The following is a 24,365-nucleotide window of genomic DNA, read 5'->3' on the forward strand; positions in this document are numbered from 1 at the left end:
GGGAGGGCAAAAACATTTTGAAAAATAGCAAAGTTATTGTGAAGCCACAGACATTAGCAAGGCAGTACAGCTTACATTACTTTAAACTTTTAAAAGTGACTAGATTTCAAGATAACATTCCTTTAAAAGTGAACTGACATTGAGGACCAACTTCAACAATTCTATCAAATGCCATTCTACAAAATGTCAATTTGTAGCAAGCATTCCCTGAAATTTAGATGAACATAACACAGCAATTCAACATCCCACGTAAAGCCACTCCTTGGTTTTAATGGTTAAATTACACTAACACTTCATACTTCTTCAAAGCATTTTCTAGGTAATTATCTTCACAACACCCATGTAAGGCAGTTAAATTTCCCATTTTGCACAACGCGAAATAAAGAAGGTATTTAAGTAACTTGCCCAACATCTCAGTACATCAATAGCAAAATCAGGGGTGGGACCATATGTTCCTGGCACTCAGATTCATGCTCCATTCACCTGATTACTATTTACCGCAGATCAAAAATTACACACTGAAAATATGTGACATTCAAAATGTTAAATCTGGATACGAGTTCTACTCTTATAAAAGTTAGAGTATTTGATTTTATTCACTGCTGAATAAGACAGTAATTTTAAATATTTAACACTGATAACCTGAAAAACACTTAAGCAGAAAAACTTTTGGCCATTGTCTTCCTCACTGTTTCCAAGTAATCTACAATACTTAAACCCATTTAGTGGGAAGCTGAAAACTAATTCCCTTTTCACACCTACAAAATAAAAAAAGATGTATGTATTAAACATGTCAGGTTTCAAGAATAGGTTCATTTAATAAGTTATGAGGTAAGTCTATGAAACCCAAACCCCAGATAACTGTTTCTTTGCTGAAAAAAAGGTCTCGGTGCGAAGCCCAGAGCTGGAGCATGGAGCAGCTCCAGAGCAGTGGAGCTGCAGGTTTTCACCTGGAGCTGGAGGACAGCTCCAAAGCCCTGGAAACAAATTGCTTGTGGCTGTTTATAAAACCAGAAGTAACATTAAACAATCACATGACTCACAGCTCCCTTAACAATTTTCTGCCAGCTACCTAAACATAGACTTGTGTGCTCCTATTGGAACTACAGTCAGAAATATATTTATACATAAGACACAGCTGCATAAAAGTTATTTTCTTCCTCTTCCTCATTTCTTTGCTGCTTGGTACTTTGGCTATACTGAAACCTTTATTAACCAATTTGCCTAATGCTTATTTTTGTAAATATAAATTGTCACACAGCAGTCACATGCAAAACATTGGCAAAATATCCAGATACCTCATCTTCTCAATGTTCATGTTAAACCAGGAAACTGAACAAACATCACATATATAAAGTTATGCAGGCGGTTTCTTACTGGTTATGAAAACTGATCACATCCATTAATCATTAAAGAAATGACTGGAACCCAAAGAATAGCTAAAAGAAGCAGATTTTAACTTCTCATTTTTGGAAATCATTACCAAAAGAAACCCACAATCACAATTTGCATCAAGTCACACAATGCTAATGAGGAAGAAATCAACAAAAATGAGAGCTTGATTAAAAAACAGTGAGGCAAAAAAGGTTCTGAGTTAAGAAACTTTATGAATATTTATCATGAGACTACTCGAAAGAAAAAAATTCCTATAATGATAATGAGAAAGGGAAAGAGAATTATTCAGAATAGTCAAACTTGGCAATTCAAGCAATATCAGGCTTTTACTAGAGACTATGGAAAAATCTCTTAACCATTAGGTCAATCAAGCAATGAAAGTTCACCCAAGTAAGTCAAAGAACTATTAAAGCCAACCATTTGTTAAAAAATTACCCCTTAAAAGAAAGCAATAGTACAAATCTGTAAATCATGAACCTTCCTCCTCATTTTATTCCTGCTGGTTACCCTTTTACCTCTACCTCAATATAACGCTATCCTTGGGAGCCAAAAAAATCTTACCGCGTTATAGGTGAAACCGTGTTATATTGAACTTGCTTTGATCCACCGGAGTGTGTAGCCCCCGCCTGAGCACTGCTTTATCGCATTATATCCAAATTTGTGTTTTATCATCAGGTGGCATTATATCGAGGTGGCAGTGTATTAAAAAATGGTTGCTATGACTGCATTTGGAAAATGCATGTACATCTTTGATTGTATCATGCATTTTTTAAATTTATCATGCATGTGTTAATGGAGTAACTGAAAACGGCCTGTGAATACTACAGGTGTGTGTTCACATTGAAAGGACAAGGGATGTGTTCACATTTGAAAACACTACCTTTAAGTTAGCTGCAGTTTCAGCAACTATAAGGACTTCTGCTGCAATTCAGTAACAATTTTAGTCTACATTAGTCAGCTCAATTGACTTATAGAAATAGCACACTACTATAGTGCCACAGAGATACCTACAGGTGTGCAACTTCTGAAAAGTCCATAAGAGCTGAAACAACAGCATCACATTTTGTTGCTGCGATTTGTTATAGTTTCTGCTCCATGATGCTGAGACCCTTTTTTCATATTCCATCTAAGTATGAACCATCCTTGCAATACAGTCATGAAAATTTACCAGTCCAGGAAAATAAGTCAAATATCCCCTCCTCTTTGTCACCTTGATAATAAAGTGAAATTCAATCACCTATCAATAAACTGATTCAATTGGAGTTAATGAGCAATTAATTTTGTAAATCTGGTATAGAAATTTATCACTCTTTTTACTGGTTTGGACAAAAACTAGATGCAAGTCTTTAGAGAAAAGTTGTGTGTATTCATACTGTATTTCTTTATAACTTTACAAAACAAAGGATGTTTGTTATAGTCTTCTTGTCTGTTCAAGTGTTACTTATAGCAATTTGTACCTTAACCTTTTTTCACTCTAACTTCGAACTATTTGCATTGCACTGTAGGGTTTTGTTTTACAAGCCATGTAAAATTTTTTTTTAAGTTAAAAAAAGACAACACTAGTACAGAAAAAAAGCTACTGTCAGTAACAATGCTTTTCAGTTTTCAAAACAACAGAAATTAAGAACATACAGGTGAGTGCAGGACAAGAAGCCTATGTCTGGACATGGAGTACTTCTAAGATAGCTGGCTAAATTAAGGATGGTGGTTTCACTCCAATGTCTTACTGCAATTTCAGTGAGAAAGTGTGTTGGAGGAAATAATTAAAGCAACAGTGCGGAACAATATTGTTTGATACTTTTACACAAGGGATGCTTTACAAATATCTACACTCTGAAATAAAAAACTAGATGAACTACCTTGACACACCTAACTATGGGGCTTATTATGTGTCATCATCACTCAACGACTACTACTGAACAATCTCTAACCACATGTTGCATAGCTGAAGCTTCCAAACACCAGCCCAGGGAGTTACAGCCTGAACAGCACTGTCCATTTCTACACACCACATAATGTATCTTTTTTTTAGTCACGCCCACACAAGACATTTATAAGGAATGACAATAAAAATAACTATGGAGCTCCTTAACTTTAAGAAATTCACAGTGGGGAAGTTTGAGATACTGATTCATCTAATACTTGGTTCCTTGGTTACTCTCAAATAGTATTGTGCTTCTGCATAACCCAGAGGGTCCGCAACCTTTCAGAAGTGGTGTGCTGAATTTTCATTTATTCACTCTAATTTAAGGTTTTGCATATCAGTAATACATTTCAACGTTTTTAGAAGGTCTCTTTCTAGAAGTCTGAAATATATAACTAAACTGTTGTTGTATGTAAAGTAAATAAGGTTTTTAAAAAGTTTAAGAAGCTTCATTTAAAATTAAATTAAAATGCAGAGCCCCCTGGACTGGTGGCCAAGACCCAGGCAGTGTAAGTGCCACTGAAAATCGTAGGTGCCATAGGTTGCCTACCCTTCATATAACTGATGTGAATAAATGAAAAACAATCTTCTGGAGCTGTTCTAGTCAGTTTAAGAGTCCCAAAGAAAGAAGAGCCACATAAATGAGTGAAAGCTGTGGAATAAGATAAACAGCTTGCTGTAATCAACTGTCATTTTCTAATCACAGGGTTAAAAAAGGAATATGATGTACAATACATTCCTCTGACCAGAATGTTAAGTGTCAGTACAGCGTGAAGAAAAAGGGAAATGTCTGTGTTCCTACCCCTACAAATAAGCCACTTTTTTAGCCATGATATGGTCATCTCTGCACCTTAGATGAGTCGGTACGAAGTTGGGTGTCTGTATGTAAACCTACCTTGTATGGGAACCGGGAGGAAGACAGCCTACTACAGATAAGGCCACTTGCAAGCTGGGAAGGGGGGGTCAGCTCCACCGTCCCACCAGCAACGGGAAGAGGATGTTAAAAACACCCTGCACCTCTCCCTAAGAGGTGGAAGTGAGACCCGGGAAAAGGAACTCGGAGCCTCTATCCGATTCCCCGGAAAGGAAACTAGGCTTAGGAAACATACAGCCGGCCCCGGAGCTCGTCGGCCCGGCCCCTACTCTCACCCTACCGCGATCCCTATATCGCTGTCTCCTCGGCCTGCACCAGCGGCACCGCCTCCCAGCTCCTGCCGAGCCAGCAGGGTGGCCCGGTCCCCTCAGCTGTGCCACGGGCCAGTCCCGGATCCCCGCCCAGCGCCTCCTCCAGCTCGTACCGGTGAGCAGCCCGAGCCCGCGGCCCCTCACCTCCTCGGCCTGCTTGCGCAGCGCCTTCTCGCGCTCGTACTGGGTGAGCAGCTGCTCGTTGTCGTCCCGCAGCAGCTCCAGCTCCACGCTGGCCTCCTGGCTGTGCGCGCACACCGAGTCCAGGTTCTCCAGCACCGCCACCACCAGCGGCATCAGCTCGGCCACCACCTCCTCGTCGTAGCGCCCGATCAGCCGCTCGAACTCGCGGTAGATGGAGCCCGCCAGCCCCGACACCCGCTCCGACATCATGGCGGGGCCGGGGCCCCCCGGGTCTTCCTGATACACCACGCCGTCCGCCAGCTCCATGGCCTCGGTGCGGCCGGCGCGCCTGGCTCCTTCCCTGACAGGGCCCGGCCGGGCGGCGGCTCTCAGCGCCTCCCCCCCACTCTGCGGCGGGGCCTTGGCTAGAGCGCGGGCGCACGGCACTGACCTCACCCACAGCGCCGGGGCGGGGCGCGGGGCAGCGGCGTCACCTGGACAAGGCGGGGGGGAGAGGAATGGCGCGCGTGCGTCGCCGGACTCGGTGACGCCAGAGCGTATGGGGCGGGGTTTGGTGAGGGGGCGCGGCCTCGCAGGAGGAGTGTGGGTGGGTCTGAGATCGCTGGGGAAAGGGGCGGGGCTTGTGGGGGGAAGGTCCTTGCGGGGACGGGGGTGGCCTAGTGGTGCTACGGAGACAAAGTGGGGGAGGGGCTTAATGAGGGAGGGAAAGGAGTGTTGGCTGAGGGGGAAAAGGTGGGGGGTATCTGAGGAGGAGGCCGTCAGGGGAGGAATGAAGCGAGCTGCAGGAGAAGGCTGCGCTAAGGGAAGAGGTGCCTGTATCAGAGGCTTTAGGGGGCTAAGGGGTCGGGGGAGGAGGATGCCTGACGTCACGGAAAGCAGAGAATGAGGCGGGGAGACGGGATAGGTGGGTCCACACTTAAGTCTTGTGATGTTTTGTATGGGATCCAGTCCAAAAGCCTTGAGTCATCCTCTGTGTCATATGGGTGGGGAAAGGCATGGGGAGATAATACATGTGGCAGTATTGTACTGTAGCCAGCTCCTACTTCCTGAATATCTCCGTCAACAAGAAAATACATTCCAGAAAAATGACATCAACAAGCCGTGGAAACTTGAGGCATTTATACTGCTGTGTGCTGCATAAATGGTCGGAAGTAAATAGGGTGAACTTCAATAAGGACAAATGCAAAGTACTCCTCTTAGGAAGGAACAATCAGTTGCACATATATAAAATGGGACCTGACTGCCTAGGAAGGAGTACAGCGGAAAGGGATCTGGAGTCCTAGTGGATCACAAGCTAAATGTGAGTGAACAGTATAACACTTGCAAAAAAAAGCAAACATCGTTCTGGGATGTATTAGCCGGTGTGTTGTAGCAAGACACAAAAAGTAAATTTTCCACTCTACTCTGCACTGATTAGGCCTCAACAGGAGTACTGTGGACAAATCAGAAAAAGTTCAGAAAAGAGTAACAAAAATGATTAAAGGTCTAGGAAACATGACCTATTAGGGAAGTTTGAAAAGAAAATGAGTTTGTTTAGTCTGGAGAAGACTGAGGAGGATAGGGAGACATGATAATAGTTTCAAGAACATAAAAGGTTATTACAAGGAGGAGGGAGAGAAATTGTTACCTTTAACCTCTGAGGATAGGACAAGAAGCTATGGGCTTAAATTGCAGCAAGGGCAGTTTAGGTTGGGCAGTAGGAAAAACTTCTTAACTCTCAGGGTAGTTAAGCACTGGAACAAATTGCCTAGGGAAGTTGTGGAATCTTAGTCATTGGAGATTTTTAAGAGCAGGTTAGACAAACACCTGGATGTATGGTCTAGATAATACTTAGTACCCTGCAGTCAAATCAGGACTGCACTAGAAGACCTGTCAAGGTCCCATCCAGTTCAATGATTCCATAAAGCACTTGAAACAGCTGTAGGAAACACATCAGGCTGGTTGATGGAGCCCAGGTGAAAGCATTTTCTGTGATATGTTTTATTAGCATTTTCACAAATTATTAGATGATGAAAAAGTCTCACAATCCTACTCACTGTACATTCTCTAACTCAGTAAGTCCTTCAAGAGTTTTGACGGACTAGGTCATCTGTGTGTTCCTTTATAGTACGTGTGGTGTTGTTTATACTTTGTGCACCCTCTGCTGGCTATGCTGCAGTAGAATTTTAGGATTACAAGTGACCACAAGGGTCATCTAGTTCAGTGTTTCTCAATGACTGGTCTGTGGACCGGCGCCTGTCCCTGACATCAACCTGATGCAATTTAGGAAGGCAGCAAGCCTGTCCCTGGTATCAAAAAGGTTGAGAAACACTGACATATAGTCTAACCCCATGCCATGAAAATCCGACATTAGCAGAAGTTCTTGGAGTTTTGAGGTTATTTTTTCCTCATTTCTTGGTGCCAACTGGTGGATTTAAATTTTTTTTAACCTGGAATAAATTTCGCTCCAGATAATAATTTGAAGGCAGGTGAAATTTTGGGATTTAAGCAGATTGAACAATTGCTCTTTAATTGTGATAATATTTTTTTATAAATACACGAATGAGTGAAGCCTCACAATATGCTGGAGAAGCAAGCAAACATTATTATTCACTAATTACATATGAAGAAGTTGAAGAACAAAGAGGTTAAGTGAATTGCTTAAGGTCCATTTTGAGTCAGTGACAAAGGTGGAATTAGAATTCAGTAGTTCATGGTTCCCAGCCCAGTGCTTAGTTCAAGGGGTTTGCTAATCTCTTATCATGTAGTTTTATGAAGTAGTTCACGGAATTAATATCAGGTATATGTTTCAAAGTAAAAACTTTTGGAAAAAAATTGTACACTTGCTGATAAAAATTGGTTTATAATGAAAGATCCCTAAAATATAGAATGATGAGCTCCAGTTTGGACATATTATATTCATATCTGAATAATATGGGCTAATTTCTATACTATTTTAACATTAGAGACAGAAACAGAGAAACTTAAGTTTTAAAAAGTATTAGATACTCCATATTCCACCATTTTCATCAGCTATTTCAAAATTGTTTTGGAGAATGCCACTATAGAAATTTTCTGCAGATTGCTATGAGCTACTGGCTTTCTCTGAGTTTTAATACTATAATGAACTGTATCGCCTGAACTAATATTAATGTTTATATCGCTAAGGTTACAAAGTCTATCAAATTAACAAATACTATTTCAAAAAATGCAAGAGCTAATCAGGTAGTGAAGATCTAACTAATAGCTATTCCATTAATTTCCACTGGAGAGCAGCAGAGGCTCATACTGCATTTTCATTTGGTCTGGTCCTGAACAATTATTGTTACCTATGACTTGTGTGTTCCATTGTGTATTTAGATACATCAGATCAGCGGGGTTGCATAGATGTCAGTCTAGTTATGACAAGTATATCCAAGTTACAAGGTGTCAAGTATCAGAGGGGTAGCCGTGTTAGTCTGGATCTATAAAAGCAGCAAAGAATCCTGTGGCACCTTATAAACTAACAGAGGTTTTGGAGCATGAGCTTTCATAGGCGAATACCTACTTCGTTAGATGCATGTCACGAAGTAGGTATTCACCTACAAAAGCTCATGCTCCAAAATCTCTGTTAGTCTATAAGGTACCACAGGATTCTTTGAAGCTACAAGGTGTGTACCCAGACTGGAACTTTCCCAATATTTAGAGTTGTACAGATGTAGGTTTTTAACTCAGAACACTATAAAGTAGGGGCCAGAGTCACTAACTTAGGATCTAGACGTGAACTCTCCTAAAAATTGAGGGGAGGTGTTCACTTCTAGGGCTTTGGGTCAGGCCTGTCTCATAAAATGTTAGCCATTTCTAAGTGGCATACAAGAGACTTTAAACAATTTGATCAACACTCCATTGTTAAATTGTGTAGATCTGTGTGTCACATTTTCACTTTATGTGCTGTTCATTCACTGACTATCGTGTGGTGTGACCATCTCTCCTCACTTTCACTTCTTCCTTTCTTCTCCTTTGTTCTCACTATCAGCTTGTTCCAGAAAGCTACAGTCTCTCTTATTTGGATTCATTATAAATTGTATACTTACCTAAAATACAATGAAAACTTTTAATCAGGAAAAAAATGTGCTGGCACAGTACATTATAATTATAAATACAGCAGACTTTTATAGCATGTTGTGTATTTTATATTGCTCAACATTCTGTGCTAATCATGGATTAGTCTCAGAAGTGGCAAAGAGAACCCTGGTTTAATGAGTTTAAATGATTTGACAAAGATCACACAGCAAGTCTATGGTAAAACTAGAAATAGAACCCAGTTCTCATGGCAGGTTCTGTGCATTAATCACTAAATCATGCTTTCTTTTTTTTAAATTCTACTTAATGATGAAAATAACGTACAGTCAAGAGCACTGATAGCATACCTCTTTAGGCACCCATTCCTGCAGACTTTAACTGTTATTTTTCCTGAGGAAGGACTGCAGGATCAGGCTCTATATCAATAATATGAAATATCTTAAATAAAGTTGCACTGAAATAATATAGAATATAACCCAATGAGATATGAGGAAAATATTCAGCTTTTAAAATAACTTTAAGATAAATATGCTGGAACAAGTAGGGCTTTGTATTTTGTATTATATTTCAATAATTTTTTTTAAAAAAGGAAAATTTAGCAGATCACAGCCATGGTGAAACCAGAAAAAAAGAGAACTGAATACTAATAAACATATCATGTGAATACAGGACCACCAGTGAGATGCATCTATTTACACCAAGCCTATGTTTGGCCCATTGCAACCAGAAATAAAGATAGATGTGGATTTTGGACAGAGTAAACTGTCATAGGGAAAAAGAAGAAATAGGGAGCAAAAGTCCTTGTCCTTGAAGATAGCTTTATCCCAGATTGTTGCTAAGGTCTTGAGAAAAGGAAGTCAAATCTACCCAACTTTTCTATCGAGAAAAGCCAGGAAGTAGATCTTGGAAAGTTTGTCTCAGTCTCAGAAATAGACTCAGAACAAGATGAGGAACACACTTTTCCCACTAAACAAAGCAAAGGGAGAGCCTGCCCATTAACTTCCCTTTAGCAGAGAATTTTGGGAATGGGAGAAGCCTGGGGACTTATATATTATAGTCTTTTTTATTGCTCAGTTAGTGCTGGGGGCAAAAAACAATCACAGGAAAGAATGTGTTAGCTCAAACAGTTGGAGATCTGCAGGTAGCATTTTCATATATAAAAAGGCATACTGATTCATGTAAGGGGAAGAATTAAACCAGTAAGACTTTGATAATGAAGTACCTTTGGACAATTGGCTTCTGTGTAACTTTCTGTATCTACTGATTTAATAAAAATCACTATGTCTAGGGAACAATTCCATCTCTATCTTTCTTTATCCTACAACTTCTGTGGTATGTGCGGAAATTCTGGCTTATTACTATGACTGATGAGATTCAGCAGCAAGGAGAATATTAACTTAAAAACAAAGGCTAAACTTAACTTAAAAACATAGGCTAAAAACAAGACTTGAATCAATGTTTAACAGAGAGATGTATGGAACAATGACTTACTTGTAAAATTCTTATAAGGCCTTATAAAACCTTGAAGCTGCGTGAGCTATATATATAATTATATATATATATTATAATATAGCTAAATTTTATGCATATACTTTAAAAATATACTCAGAGGAACTTATGGTGTAGACATGGGTATAGATTGTTTGTAGTAGAATCCACAATGTGCTAGTTACTTTCCATGCACTTCATGAGGGATAGTCTCTGCTCCAAGAAGTTAAAAGAATAAAACTTGCCTTCTAGAAGCCATTTCCTGTTTGTGCTGATGTGCTTGCCCCTTACTTATGTTGATTAATGGACTAGTTGCAAGGATGGAGTTGGAAATTCTTTAAGCATTGCTTGCCTGCAAACATATTTCATCTTGGGAGAATACCAGTAAGTAGGATGACCAGATATCCTGATATTATAGGAACAGTCCCGATATTTGGGAATTTTTCTTATATAGGAACCTATTACCCCCCACACCCGTCCCAATTTTTCACACTTTCTATTTGGTCACCCTACTAATAAGAGCCTTTTATAACTTGACTTGCCTTGGCTTTAAAATGACCTGTAGGATTTAATCTGTCTTTGTAAGGCAAAAATTCTGCTTCTGTGCAAGTCTGATTTGACAAACTCAGGGACCTCTGGGGCTGGAGTACTTACCACTTGGCTACAACTATCAAAACAGAGGTACTTAAAATAGGTTTTTTGTGAAGAGAAGAGGAAAAATAAATTACCTGTCAGGGGAGTTATTGAAGGGTTGAAAACAAGGAATAGATATATTAGAGAGGAGAATTTTCCTGGCATCCCCACTGCAAATAAATTGTGGAAAATCAGAGGTCGTGGGCATAAAAATACTTCATTGGACTTACATTTTATGTAAAAGGAAAGAAGAAAACATATATCAGGAAATGAAATGGGAGTTAAAGGTCTGATGAAAAAAGGATCAAGGGCATCCACAGGAAAATAAAACAGTACTAGAAATAAAAATCCAATTAGTGGATTAAAGGTAAAGGCCAAGGTATAAATAAAAGGGTTCTAAGAAAGGATAATGAAAAGATCAGAACAGGACGAGGCCAGGAGGCTAATACTATGCAATTGGGAAAGGAGGTTACAAAAGGAGAATATAAAAGAATGAAGTGAAATGAGAGATAAATATACAAGTGAGAAAGGCTTAAACATGAAGGGACAAAAGGGTAGAACCATACCACTTTATTTCACCATTTCCAGAGAGTAGTTTTCAGCGGTTCCCAGTCAAGCTACAACGGATCAATTCTGGGTCCAGTTTTGTTCAATATCTTCATTGATAATTTAGATAATGGCATAGAGAGTACACTTAATCTGCAGACAATATCAAGATGGGAGGGCAAGATGGGAGGATAGGATTAAAATTCAAAAATTATCTGGACAAACTGGAGAAATGGTCTAAAATAAACAGAATGAAACTCAGTTAAGAACAAATGCAAAGTACTCCACTTAGGAAGGAACAATGAGTTGCACACATACAAAATCGGAAATGACTGCCTACCAAGGAGTACTGCAGAAAGGGATGGGGGGGGGGGGTGTCACAAGCTAAATATAAGTCAACAGTGTAACACTGCTGTAAAAAAAGCAAGCATCATTCCAGGATTATTAGCAGGCATGTGATTAGGCCTGGACTGGAGTACTGTGGACAAATTGGAGAAAGTCCAGAAAAGAGTATATCTATAATCTGTAACACTTCCTCATGTAGACACAACTCCAAGCGTATGAGTGGCAGAGCACAGGGCAGTGTAGGGTGACCAGAAAGTGTGAAAAATCCGGACGGGGGTAGTGGGACAACAGACGCCTATTTAAGAAAAAGCCCCATATGGGATGTCCCTGTAAAATCGGGACGTCTGAGCACCCTAGGGTGGTGCCTGCACCTGGTTTGCACCCGCTGTGCTTGGTTAGCATGGGCGAAGTCTCCTTTGAAACCGTATCAGGGGTTTACACTCTCGACCCGTGTCTCCCCTGCTGGGAAACCCTGGCACTGCCCTGCGGCCCCTGCTGGGAATGCCCCCAGAGCAGCCCCTGGCCGCGCGCCAGAAGGGGAGGGCAGGGCCTCCAGCCTCCCTCTCCCTTCCCCCTCCCGCTCCTCCCTGCCATAGAGACGGAGATAGGCAGCAAGAGCGCCGCCCACTTCCCGGCGCAGCTAGCACTCGATGGTACTAGAGTCGCTCTGCTCCTTCCTTAATCTGGCGTCCCCCCTAGAGCGTCGCCTCAGTCCTCCCCGATGGCGTATCCGCGACCCGAGACAAGGGTCCCCGTGGGGGTGGGGAGGAACACGGACCTCATGCGGCTGCCCGGCCGGCTCCGGCCCAGGATGCGCTGGGGCACGTGGGCGCGTTTAGAGCTGGGTGGTGGCGAGGCTGGGGGCGGTGTTGCGGCAGCTACCACCCGATCCGCCCAAGGGTCCGGGACTGCAGGCGAGCAGGTGAGAGCGGAACGGGGGTGGGCGCTGCTAGGGATGATTTATGGGGCAGGGGCTAGGGGGACATTGAGGGGGCTGTATGGGGCGAGGGCATATGCAGTTACGAATGATCCAAGTGACGTGCAAGCAGGGTCAAGATACGGGGGAAAGCGTTGTAATTAGATTTCTGCATGTTTGTCTGCCATCTGTCCAGGGCTATTAGCAGCGGGAGCATTAATATTAGGTGTCGAGTATCAGAGGGGTAGCCCTGTTAGTCTGGCTCTGTAAAAGCAGCAAAGAGTCCTGTGGCATCTTATAGACTAACAGACGTTTTGGAGCATGAGCTTTCGTGGGTGAATCCAACGAAGTGGGTATTCACCCACGAAAGCTCATGCTCCAAAATGTCTGTTAGTCTAAAAGGGGCCACAGGACTTTTTGCTGCTTTTGGTATTAGGTGTTGCATTGCCCTTTCTTTCAATGCCCTTAGCTTGTTCACAACTGCTCTAGAATAACTAGCTGGTTGTTTCTCTAATTGCTCAGTCTATGCTATACTTATAGAAATAGGATTGTGTTAGCACCATACTTTAAAATGTTTTATATTCTTAGAGATTAGTTTTTAATTTCTGAAGAATGCTTAATTTTGGTTTTTAAAATGTTGACAATTGTAAACCACAGTGACTGTGTAGCTACTGTAGTACTCAGTTTGTGCCTCTAAAAATGACACATTGGCTACTCCAGTATGACTTTCTGACCTTCCAGACCCCATGCACATTCTTAGCATACTTCATTACAACACTGACTGGCTGTAGATAACTATAGATCAAAGTGATACACCTGGTCTTAGTTTAGCCTGTTTTGTCTTAAAGTGAGGGCAGCATCCTATCAGTGTGCATCTTAGAGTACACTGACCTGCAATATAATCTCCATTCATCGCTTAATATAAAATCTCTTCATTCTTGGTATGGACTAATTGCGCTCTTCAATATTTATAGGGCTGTTACGTTTACATTTATTTTTGTAGCACCTTTTGGATATTATTTCACTTATTAGATCAGTACACATAAGCACAATAAGGTTGTGGAAGATTGTGGGTATGCCTTCTAGATTTCTGTTGTGGCTGCATTTGCCTTCTGGTCCTGGAATACGGAGTCCCTTTTTCTCCTCTTGTAGGACGATGGCATCCATTTCCGAGCGCACTTTCATTGCCATCAAGCCTGATGGAGTCCAGCGGGGACTAGTGGGAGAAATCATCAAGAGATTTGAACAGAAGGGTTTCAAATTAGTGGCCATGAAATTCATGCATGTGAGTTTCCCTCATTTCTATATTTCTCCTTTATGTATGAAATGAAATCTTACAGCAGACTAGTGTACTCCACTCAGTGAAAAATCTATTGTAATTTTTTAAAATGAAATCTTAGCAGAAATATCAAATGTCAAATTTTGTCTAGATATTTTTGGAGACTTTCTAGCATCCAGCTGTTGCTAAATGCTTTTGACAGCCTAAGCAACCTAATTTTAGTAAACTGAAATCCTTAGGCCGCAAGGAATATTCTTATAGGTGCCATTTACACTTAATAGGCATCTATGGATCATCCACAGCAAAAAATAGGTTTCTTCTCAAAAGTAGTTAGATATTGATGAAACAACCTTGCTGAGTTAAACTGCACTGAAATAATTTTATATTTTAAATTCATATAAACAAAGCAACACATCTAGCCAGCTGCTGGAATCATTTATTTTTAAAGAGCATGTCTGTTTAAGGATTAATAGTGCTCTGTGGTTAATCTCTTGTGATTTAAAGATGCTCTTAAGTTCTTACAGTAAACTGCTTTTTTTTTTTGTGGAGGCCTCTGAAGACCTTCTGAAAGAACACTACGTTGAGTTGAAAGATCAGCCATTCTATGCTGGTTTGATTAAATATATGCACTCTGGACCTGTTGTAGCTATGGTAAGCTTTTAAAAATAAAACTTGCTTAAGAAAAACTAAGCCGTTGATGTGTCTTTTGTTCACAACTTTGTTACATATTGAAAATGACACTAAGAACTTGAAATTAAATACTTTTAAAAAATTGATTAAAAATAGTTACAGGTACAACATATTTCCCTTTAATGTGTGGTTTTACCAGTAAATCTTTCTCTCTCTCTCTTTTTTTTTTTTTAATAAAAAAACAAAATGTTCTTTTCCCTGGGGGGTAGGGAATGATCAGTGGGAAACTGACTGCACAAAGTGCTGTCAAATATACAAAATAAGCAAACTGGAAAATAGAGCGGTGAAACATTTAATCTTTCAAGTAGAGAACTCCTATGTGTTAGATGTTGATTGTAACCTATGATTGCTACAAGTGAGACTTTTGGGGGGGCGGCAAAGAGTGTATACCTCTAAAGTATTTGAGATCCCTATGAAGCTTTATGAGTTTAGGAAATTTTGTAATGGGCTGCTTGTTTGTTTGTTACACTGAAATCTGTTCAGTACCCGCTCGCTTTGGCTAGCAGTCAGTGGAATGACCATAGCTTGTCCGAGACAGTTTCACTCCAATCCTTCTATGCCTTGCCGATAGATTGAAAACAGGGGACTTAATACCTGTACCACGATGAGATCAAGTTTAGATAACATGGCCAACTCTTACTGTGTTAGTTACAGTTTGGATTCTGTAATCCTAATGGATTTTATTTTTAAGGTGTGGGAAGGTCTTAATGTGGTTAAAACTGGCAGAGTAATGCTGGGGGAAACTAATCCGACAGATTCCAAACCTGGCACCATCCGTGGTGACTTCTGTGTTCAAGTTGGCAGGTATGTTCTGAAACTGTCTTATCAAACCTAAACCAATTTTTAATCTTATACATGCTGACCTACTTAGTAAACTGATTTATGACGAAGTTTTGTAATGTGAATCCAGCTGAAACTGACAGAAGAATTCAAGCCGCAGAACGTAAATATTGGAATTTGATCAACCTTATAGTAAGGACATATAGACAAGGCCTGAAATACTTTCTACAAAACGTCCATTATTTTTCTTGGAGGTCTCCCATTTGAGTACTGACACAATTCTACTTATTTTATTTTTATGAGAACTGGTCCCTTTCTATAAGAATGTCCTGGTAAACAAGAATATGCCATTTTGTAACATATATTTTTAAATGTTAAATAACAATTGGTACCAAAAGCTTGCTAACTACTGAAAAACCTCATTATACATGGAAAGACCCCCATTAACTTCATCCACATGCAGGGGTCCAGTAGATAATGTAGAACTGGAGTCAAAGGATGTAAATAGAAATGTGGCTTTCCTTCTCATTCCCCCACTATCAAAACTGATGAGAGAAGAAGCTTATGTTGCACATTTACATGTACATTTTATTAATACTTGTAGCCATAGTAACGAGAGGTTTTTTCTAAAAGAAAATTGATGTGCTTTTAATTCTATAATTATTAATGACCTTTATCTTCTCTTAGGAACATCATTCATGGCAGTGATTCTGTAGAAAGTGCTGAGACAGAGATCAACCTGTGGTTCACTCCTGAGGAACTGGTTGAATACACAAGCTGTGCTCATCAGTGGATCTAAGGGCTAGTCTACACTGGCAACATTAAAGCACTGCTGCTTGTGTTGTAGTGGCAGAGTGCTGGGAGAGAGCTCTCCCAGCACTCTAAAAAACCCACCTCCATGAGGGGCGTAGCTCCCAGCACTGGTGCACTGTCTACACTAATGCTTTATGGCACTGAAACTTGTTGCACTCTGGGGTGTGTTTTTTCACACCCCCGAGAAAGTTGCAGCATTGTAAAGTGCCAATGTAGACAAGCCCTAAGAGTAAAACCTGGGTCCTATTGCCATTATCCTTTAGTTATTTCAAGGCACTTCTGTATAAACTAGTGGAAATCTCTCCCTCTAATCTGTATTGTGAATATTATATGTAACCAGTGTTAATAACTGCTGCTCTAATTAAAAAGCTATTGAATTATTAATTGGGAAGCTTTCTAACTCTCCGTGTGTGGACAAGAGAAGACAATTACAGTAGGGGAAAGGATCTTTAATTAACGAATAAACACAAAGCATAACCTTTTATGAAATACTCTGTACCCACAGAGGATAACTTAGTATCTGGTACACATCAGCAAACAATCTAAAATGGCTTAGTGGCCTTAATTGGTTATCAAACTTTATTAAACCACCAGGTCATGCATGCTGCTATGTAAACAGATCCATAATATCCCTAAAATACAGAAGTTAAAGAATGATATAGAAATAAGGTTGAGCAAAAAATAATTTAAAAAACAAACATCTATGGGAAAATTTCAGTTTTTCTTCTCACCAGAAGAGTAGTGCAGTTATACATAGGCAACAGCTTCACTTTGAAAATAAGGGGTTTTAAATAGATTGATGAGTTTAAAGTTGCATTTTCCACCTTAAGATCAGTCATTTATGAAGCATTTTTAAGGCAGGATTAGTATGGCAGCTTTTTAAAATGGCCTTTTATGAGAAAAGAAGATTAATGTGCAAGGGCTGCTCAGTAAGCTTTACCGCCTGTCACTTCAGTGTAGCATTTTGTTTGACATTAGTAAGCATATCAGCACTGCATCATATCTCCATACAAACAACTGAGGACAGCTCAGATATATTCTTTCCTTAATTGCTTGAATGGCAAAGTAAACTGCTTGGATAAGCTTTTTCAAAAGTGACTTCGGCACTTAGGAGCCTAAGTTTCAATAGTAGTCAACGTGCTTTTTAAAACTTTACCCATTGTATTTAAACTTAATCATATGACAGTTTTTCCTTAATATTAAGCAGGTCCCAGTTGTGCAGTTTAATTCTAGCCACAAACCTTTCAGCGTCCTGCAGAGTTGCTATGGCTGTCCTCCATGTCCAACTGTTGTATTCAGTTCAGGAGCCAGAAGTGGTATCTGGCTGAATAGTGGACACAGCAATAAATGAGTAGCATATTTATTCAACTGTAATAGAATGTTAGTTAAAAAGAACAACACAACAATAATTATCTGAACACCCTAACATTGCAAATCATCATTAGAAATAAAATTTCCTCGTGTTTTGCTAATAACTTGCTGACATCACTCACTCCTAAAACAAAACCTGCACATAAACATTTGCCTTTGATTAAGCAATAGAAATTTAGTAATATTTCATGTCTAATACCCAAGCACGATGAAAGCATTAAACCCATTTTTTAAAATGACGCTGGCAATTTAAATCTATTCAGAAATCAATATATTTGTAAAAAACTTAATTTTCCTTTAAAAAGTGGACCAATGTACTTCAGCACAGTCTCTGTTCAGAATGCTCCTTTGACTGTAATAGATACTTCTACATCACACTATTTAGATCTGCCTTTTTAAATATTTGATACCAGTAAAGTGAGTGTTGGAAAAACTCAGATTACAGAGAGAGGAATGATGAACAATCTGCTATCACCTTATCTCCAAAACTGTACTCTTCCAGAGTCTGTGGCTGTGAGGAGCCAAAGGGAAGGGTAGTGAGATACTCTATCTCCAAGCTTTGAGGAGGAAGAGATAAATGGTTATTTTTACTGGGAGGAACCAGAAGAAAGTAGAGCCTTGCCCCAACTTGCCCGTCCATTTTCATAAATGACCAAGAGAAAAAAGTGGCTGAATTAAACATGCTGCACATACTGCAACGGAGAAGCAGTTCTTTGTAATTTGGCTACATCTGTGTATTTGGAAAATCACTGGGCACATCAACTGAATGTATTAGATGGACCATTTTGGAATCTGTTAGCTAAGTCTCTCAGCTCACATTACTGTTTCTTTAGCTCATGATAGCATGTACAATGTTAAAAAAATGTGAAAAGCATCACTCATCTTGTTTCTTTCCTTTCTTTGTTACCTACTAATCTCTTAATGATCATGGTCGTAGTCATCTTCACTAAGCACAGTGGATATGAGACTATGTAAAAGACTTATTTTCTAAGGCTTAACAAACACTTTGTCCTTTCTGTTTAAATAGATGCACTTAGGCCTTCAACAATGTTATACTCTGAGGCAGACCTCTACTCTCTAATTCATCTATACATCTCACAATACCACTCATAATCTCGTATTATATAGTAATACCTATGAACCCTGGCCCCAGAACTATCAGAAAACTTACTCCATGGAGTATAAATAAAATACACTACATATTTTTATACAGAAGAAAAGTGTCTCAGGTAAGCAGTTCAAAACACAAAGCAATGAGAGAAGTAAGAGTACAGTTACCTCTTCTGTTGTATTTCTCATTCTTATTTTGCTCTATCCCTCCTTTACTGATCTTGTTTTTCCTCCTTTGATACTGTTGTTCTTTTGCATTTCTTCCTACTTAGGGCCTGGATCTTGTTTTTTCTCCTCTACAAAGGCGTTGATTAGGTGCCCTGCTGTTGTCACTATGCTTTCTGTTTGCTCAAATCTAGCTCTTGCTCCCTCCCAATTGCAGTTCTACCACTATCACCTCTCCTGTTAAAGGACAATGACCAAATCGTTCCGCTGATAGTCTAAATAGCAGTGGGGATGGGGCGGTATCACTGCCATGCATGTTTTGTTATAGTAGTGTTAAACAAAATTCTCGATAGTAACCTCATTTAGGCATTCCCAGCTGTGGGCAAAGATCCCGTTTTATACAAAATAGGCCTTAGGTACCATTCTTTTGGACTACTACATAGCATTCATCTCTCAAATCCCTGACTAAATAGTATTATTCATACTGAATGAAGCAATATATAATGTGATCTTACACAAGAAATTTTCACAATTAAAAAGGAGTGGAGAGAAGAAAAAATGATATTCACCATTTCAGAAGTGAAGTTAAAGCTTCTATTCCCTGTACTCTCTTATATCGTACAAAAAATGTCCACTGGTAACCACTATCCAGGGTACTGGGAGGCTACACTATTTCCTCCTCACTCCTAATTTTCTTACTAGGTTGGGGATGTCCCAGTCAAACAATTCTCAGCCTGGAGCTGCAGAACTCGTGCATTATTTTCATTCCCCACAACAGTGTGTATTTGCATCTAGGCTTACATAAAAGCACAATCTGTTATAGGTTAACAAATTAACTTTTCTGTCCTTTAGCATCAGTTGCACATAAACTGTAGGAGGTACTATAAAATAAACTAAAAAGGGAAATATGCTTAAGTATCCAGATTAAAAAACAGACAAACCAAAACACAAACTAAAACTGTCCTCTATTATAAAAGTTTGATAGCAATCCAGTCCATTTTTTCTTTTATCTGTATGTGGTGGGAAATAGTCAAGAGAAATGTACTGCAAAATACCTCAGAGTCCTTTAAAGAACTGGAACACAATAACTTGTTAGGAACCACTAGGAGGAGATATCATTCTAATCCTACATAAAAGATCTCATCAAATACTGGACAAGTTTAATAATCTCACTCACCACTAAAATGAATTGCTGTGGTAATAGCCGCTAGTTAGTTTGGATGCTTTCTTATGTACAGCTGGAGTAGCAACGTTCATATATTTAGTCACCAAAGGATTATTATTCAAACCTGCATGAAAAGAAGCTGCCTGAGTGGTTTCAGCATTGGCCTGCTAAACCCAGGGTTGAGAGCTCAATCCTGGAGGAAGCCATTTAGGGATCTGGGGCAAAAATGTGTCTGGAGATTGGTCCTGCTTTAAGCAGGGGGTTGGACTAGATCGGGGGTCCCCAACATGGCACCCGCCAGGGCATCCATGGGCTCCTGCCAAAATGCCGCCAAGAAGTGGCAACGTCAAGAAGTGCTGCCGCCGAAATCCTGTCAAATTTCAGCGGCGACGCCTCTTGATGACACTCCTTCACAGTGGCTAGTGGTCCAGAGCCCGCCCCACAGAAAAGGTTGGGGACCACTGGACTAGATGACCTTCTGAGGTCCCTTCCAACCCTGATATTCTATTATTCTATATCTGACCTCTCAGTCCACATCCTCAAAGCAAACCTGCACAATACCATCAAACGACAAGCCTGGGAGCTTTAATTCATAACTTGCTAGACATGACAATTATAGACTCAATAAGACACTGAATTTATGGCTCATTACAACCTTTAAGTAACCCACTAACCCTCCTTTGTCCCCTTCACCCTCCTTGCATGGTTTCAGAGCCCAGGCTCCAGTCCAAATCCAAATATTTATACTACAACATTTTTATTCCTACAGCCCAAGCCCCACAAGTCTGAGACAGCTGACCCAGGCCAGTCATGCCATGGGTCTTTTATTGCAGTGTAGATATACCCTAAGAGGACATTCTCCCAGCCCCAAAGAGCTGTGTCTCAAAAGCTTGTTTCTTTCACCATCACCAACAGAAGCTGGTCCAATGGAAGGTATTACCACATATACCTTACACCCTTCCTGACAGCTAACATTTCTCACCACTTTTACCTTAATACAATCCAAGTTAATATTCCTTTCTTTGTACCATTAATTGTGGTTCATGTTTAGAAATAATCCAATTACATGATCTAGAGGAAACTCATTTCAAACCCTGTTGAACATCCACCGGATTAGGAGACAAAATCACTGTGGTAATTGCTGAAGTGTATGTGAAATACTGTATCTTATTAAAGAAGTAATCCTGAAGGAATTGAGCATTGCTAGTAGTGATTAATGGCTACGTTGTCACTTAAGCAACATATTAAACTGAGACTAGCTAGTGCACCTGCAAACCAATACACTTTTTTGATGTTTCTGGTGCATTATTGCACTAAAAAATGAACTAGAAACAAATAAATTGCATTTTCAGCTCAAGATTTGTATTTCATCATTAGGGTGTAGATCAAACATAATTTTGTTCACGTATGAACAAATTCCATTCAGAAATTTCCATGGAAGATGGGAAATTCAGTGTTATGTTTAACAAAATGTATAACTGTAAATAATCCATAATTTATTTATCAGGATGGGCAATATCAGAAAGGCAAAGTTACAGAAGTCTTGAACCACATCCTTGTACCCACAATGCTCCAAAATATAATTGTTTTTTGGTAGGGGGAAGAGATCATATCCAAACTTTCAGGTTAGTCCTTATCTTAATAATGAGTCAAACCAAAATCCCACATCTAAATATTTTTGAAAAGTTCAGTTCCAGGTCTGGATCCAAACTTTGCAGTTCAGGTCCGTCTCTAAAACTTGACATGCTCAAATAGGACCCAGTCCACTCCCTCCCCATCCCCCAGTGAGAGAATATTTCTGTTAATTTGAACAGGAGTGGATTCAGGCCCATAGAGAACAGCCCCAAACACAGCACTCTCCCTGTATATCTGCTTTGCTCAAGATTTGACTCCTTGTACTTTTATATTTGATATGGTTTTTGCTTATCATCTTAAGCAGCAAGATCAACAGAAGTCTGCATGAACATCTAATGAAATCGGAGTGGATCTTTGTTTAAATTCAGCAGACTTTCCTATTATCTTCCTTATTGCCAAACCAAGTGATTGTGTACTCAAAATAAATGTAAAAGAAAAATAGTGTTAAACTGATGTCACAGTGTGAATAAAAAAGGTGAAGAAACAGAAAAACCAAGATACGCCAGTTTTCTATTCAAATATGTAAAGGAGCACAACAGGGAAAACAAATCAGCAGACACTGCAAAACACAAATGGGTGAATAATGAATAATAAAATGTTTTGCACTTTTTATGCATCTTATCACTTCAAAGTGCTTTACAAACAACAAATAAACAACACTGTACTTATGGCACTTTTCATTCAAAGATCGCAAAGTAATTTTCAAAATGTGGGGAAATATCATTGCCTCCATTTTATCAATGAGGAAAATGAGGCAGAGAGGAGTTAAGTGACTTGCACAGAGTTACACAGTAAATCAGAGGCAAACGATGAAGAAAACCTTGGAGTCTTGATCCTCACTAGACCACACTCCTAAACTACGTAATCTATGCCAGTGTAGTTCAGTGTAATATATTGAGACACAGAAATATGCAAATTATAAAATACAGTAAACTCTGTGGAGGGATACAAATTATCAGGATTTTATAGGTAAACTGAGATAGGAAGCGATCCCAGAATTTAGCTGAGAAGGGAAGGTTGTCAAAGGGTTTTGAATTGCCTTCCAGTATCTACAGACAGAAATGAATGAGAAGAGATCAGTCAAGATCAGGTTCTTCTGGAGAAATGCAATATTTGCCACATCTGAAGTGACTGAATCAGCATTTCCAAGTTCATAATTTAGTAACTGGATTAATCGCATATTTAGATTAGATAGAAACCTGGATTAATCTTGAAAGCAACTGAATATAAACTGATTAGATACTGTAAGTTTGTGCAGTATTATACTTGTAATTGGTTAGTGTAAATTAGGGGTAGAAACTGTTTTCTATGTGTTGTAATTATTAATAATATTTCAAAAAATATTAATGCGGGAAACCACACCACACTAATTTAACCATAAATTCCTTTATTAAATGCAAAGGCCAACTTATACAATTGCTCTCAACACGCCTAAAAAGGCCTAAACAATCAGCAATTTACTACAGCCACAGAATAACAAAACATTTATAAATATCTGATCAAGATACTTACAAACTGGCTAAACCCAGAGATGCTTAGCCACCAGAGCGTGGGTTAGGAAAGGGCTGTGTTGGCTCATTTTAAGCAATTACCCCCTATCTGTCAGAGTCCTTCTTTTTAGAAACTTCCACTTATCTCATTATTCTTTGAACCAGACATCTTTCCTACCTTATTCCTTCTGATCTTATCACTTCTTATTTGCAAGGCTTTCCTTCTACTTGCTAGTTAGGGCCTTTCTTGACTTTACAACCAAACTTAAGCTAACTAGCAATAACAACAGTAATTAATAAATAGCAACCTAGTGCTAGATCTATTGGTCTAATCACAGCAGTAGGAGCTAGGAGCTGCTAAGTTCTAGTCCTGATTCTTACACTTTTCGCTATTCTTACTTTTAAACTGCAACCACGGCTTCATTCTCCTATGTGACAACTAAAGAATCTGGACCAGTCCTTCCCCTGGCCTCTGGCCACTTTACATTACCTCTTTGTGGATGATGTAATTTCGAGCAATTGTGAGGTGCAGTGCAATTTGGAAGACGCAGCTTCACTAGAACAGTGGCAGAGACCAACTGTCTCAAAGCAAAAGGTGCTAAGAATGCAGGACAAATGTCTACTCCCAAAAGATTGTGCTGGGATAATTAAACAGCCTTTAAACATTTGAGGTGTTGCTGTGAAATCCCATCATACTGTGGTTCACAGCCACAGCTGGCTCCAGACTAGCCTTTGAGGAAGGCAACATAAGTGACCTCCCAAGCTGAGACCCTCCTTTGGACGGTTGCCTCAGTGTCTGTCCAGGGAGATGTGATCGCCACAGAGTTTCTAGCGAGGCTTTTCGGGTAATGGAGGCTATTCCATGCCTGCCTTGTTTCTATTCCCCTTTACCCTGTTCCCTAACCCTGGCCCTGGCCCTTATCCCTCAGCCCCTTTGTTTGGTATTTGTCCCGTGTCTCGTCCCCTCTGGCCAAAGCCTCGGCCCCACGCCCTTTAGCAGATGCCCGCTTCCCCTCCGCCCCCAGTTTAGCCGTGGCCTTACCCCCTGCGGCCTGGGTCTCTCCCATCCCCCTCAGCCCGGCGGTTTTGGAGCAGCCGGGCTTGTGCTCCGTCGCCAGGCTGGGGGCGGCCCCTACAGCAGCTTGGGGAGGGGGGGGGGACGTTTCCGTGAAGCCCCGGAGGTGCAGGCCTCGCTAGGCATGAGGGCGGGCTCTCAAGGCGCCATATTCCGCAGGGAGGAAGGCCAGCCC

The 24,365-nt window shown here is 40.2% G+C and overlaps 2 protein-coding genes and 1 long non-coding RNA gene across 11 annotated transcripts in view; 1 reads left to right on the forward strand and 2 right to left on the reverse strand.

Moving 5' to 3' along the window:
• Positions 1 to 5,049, reverse strand: part of SPAG9 (sperm associated antigen 9) — a 105,458-nt gene extending 100,409 nt beyond the window's left edge. For 5 of the 7 annotated variants that reach the window (XM_050920099.1, XM_050920098.1, XM_050920097.1 and 2 more), the window contains exon 1: positions 4,649 to 5,048. In XM_050920099.1, the coding sequence (XP_050776056.1) occupies positions 4,649 to 4,954 (306 nt within the window). In that variant the 5' untranslated portion in view covers positions 4,955 to 5,048. Of the gene's footprint in view, positions 1 to 4,648 lie in introns of all 7 variants that reach the window. The other 2 variants (XM_050920094.1, XM_050920093.1) reach the window with 1 other exon arrangement.
• Positions 5,050 to 5,615: 566 nt separating this feature from the next.
• NME1 (NME/NM23 nucleoside diphosphate kinase 1) lies at positions 5,616 to 16,563 on the forward strand. Of its 2 annotated transcripts, none has more exons than XM_050920146.1 (5): positions 5,616 to 5,948; positions 13,770 to 13,902; positions 14,446 to 14,547; positions 15,278 to 15,390; positions 16,054 to 16,563. In XM_050920146.1, coding segments are annotated over exons 1-5 (462 nt in total). In that variant the 5' UTR covers positions 5,616 to 5,946; the 3' UTR covers positions 16,166 to 16,563. The 2 variants fall into 2 exon arrangements, with proteins under 2 accessions (XP_050776103.1, XP_050776104.1); XM_050920147.1 differs by lacking the exon at positions 5,616 to 5,948 and adding an exon at positions 12,356 to 12,623.
• On the reverse strand, positions 13,067 to 24,355 carry LOC127032714 (uncharacterized). Of its 2 annotated transcripts, XR_007768878.1 has the most exons (4): positions 24,158 to 24,355; positions 18,026 to 18,107; positions 17,421 to 17,503; positions 13,067 to 13,833 (listed from the first exon to the last, which is right to left on the reverse strand). It is a non-coding gene; the product is annotated as an uncharacterized LOC127032714 (long non-coding RNA). The 2 variants fall into 2 exon arrangements; XR_007768877.1 differs by lacking the exon at positions 24,158 to 24,355 and having other exon boundaries at positions 18,026 to 18,773.
• Positions 24,356 to 24,365: the final 10 nt, after the last annotated feature.

The sequence above is a fragment of the Gopherus flavomarginatus genome, chromosome 12, assembly GCF_025201925.1.
Source record: "Gopherus flavomarginatus isolate rGopFla2 chromosome 12, rGopFla2.mat.asm, whole genome shotgun sequence".
Taxonomy (NCBI): domain Eukaryota; kingdom Metazoa; phylum Chordata; order Testudines; family Testudinidae; genus Gopherus; species Gopherus flavomarginatus.

What these genes read in the sequence shown, in the direction of transcription:
- NME1 (XM_050920146.1), top strand. An exon ending in TGGCCATGAAATTCATGCAT is followed by an intron (nt 13,903 to 14,445) that starts GTGAGTTTCCCT and finishes TTTTTTGTGGAG; the next exon opens with GCCTCTGAAGACCTTCTGAA. An exon ending in CTGGACCTGTTGTAGCTATG is followed by an intron (nt 14,548 to 15,277) that starts GTAAGCTTTTAA and finishes TTTATTTTTAAG; the next exon opens with GTGTGGGAAGGTCTTAATGT.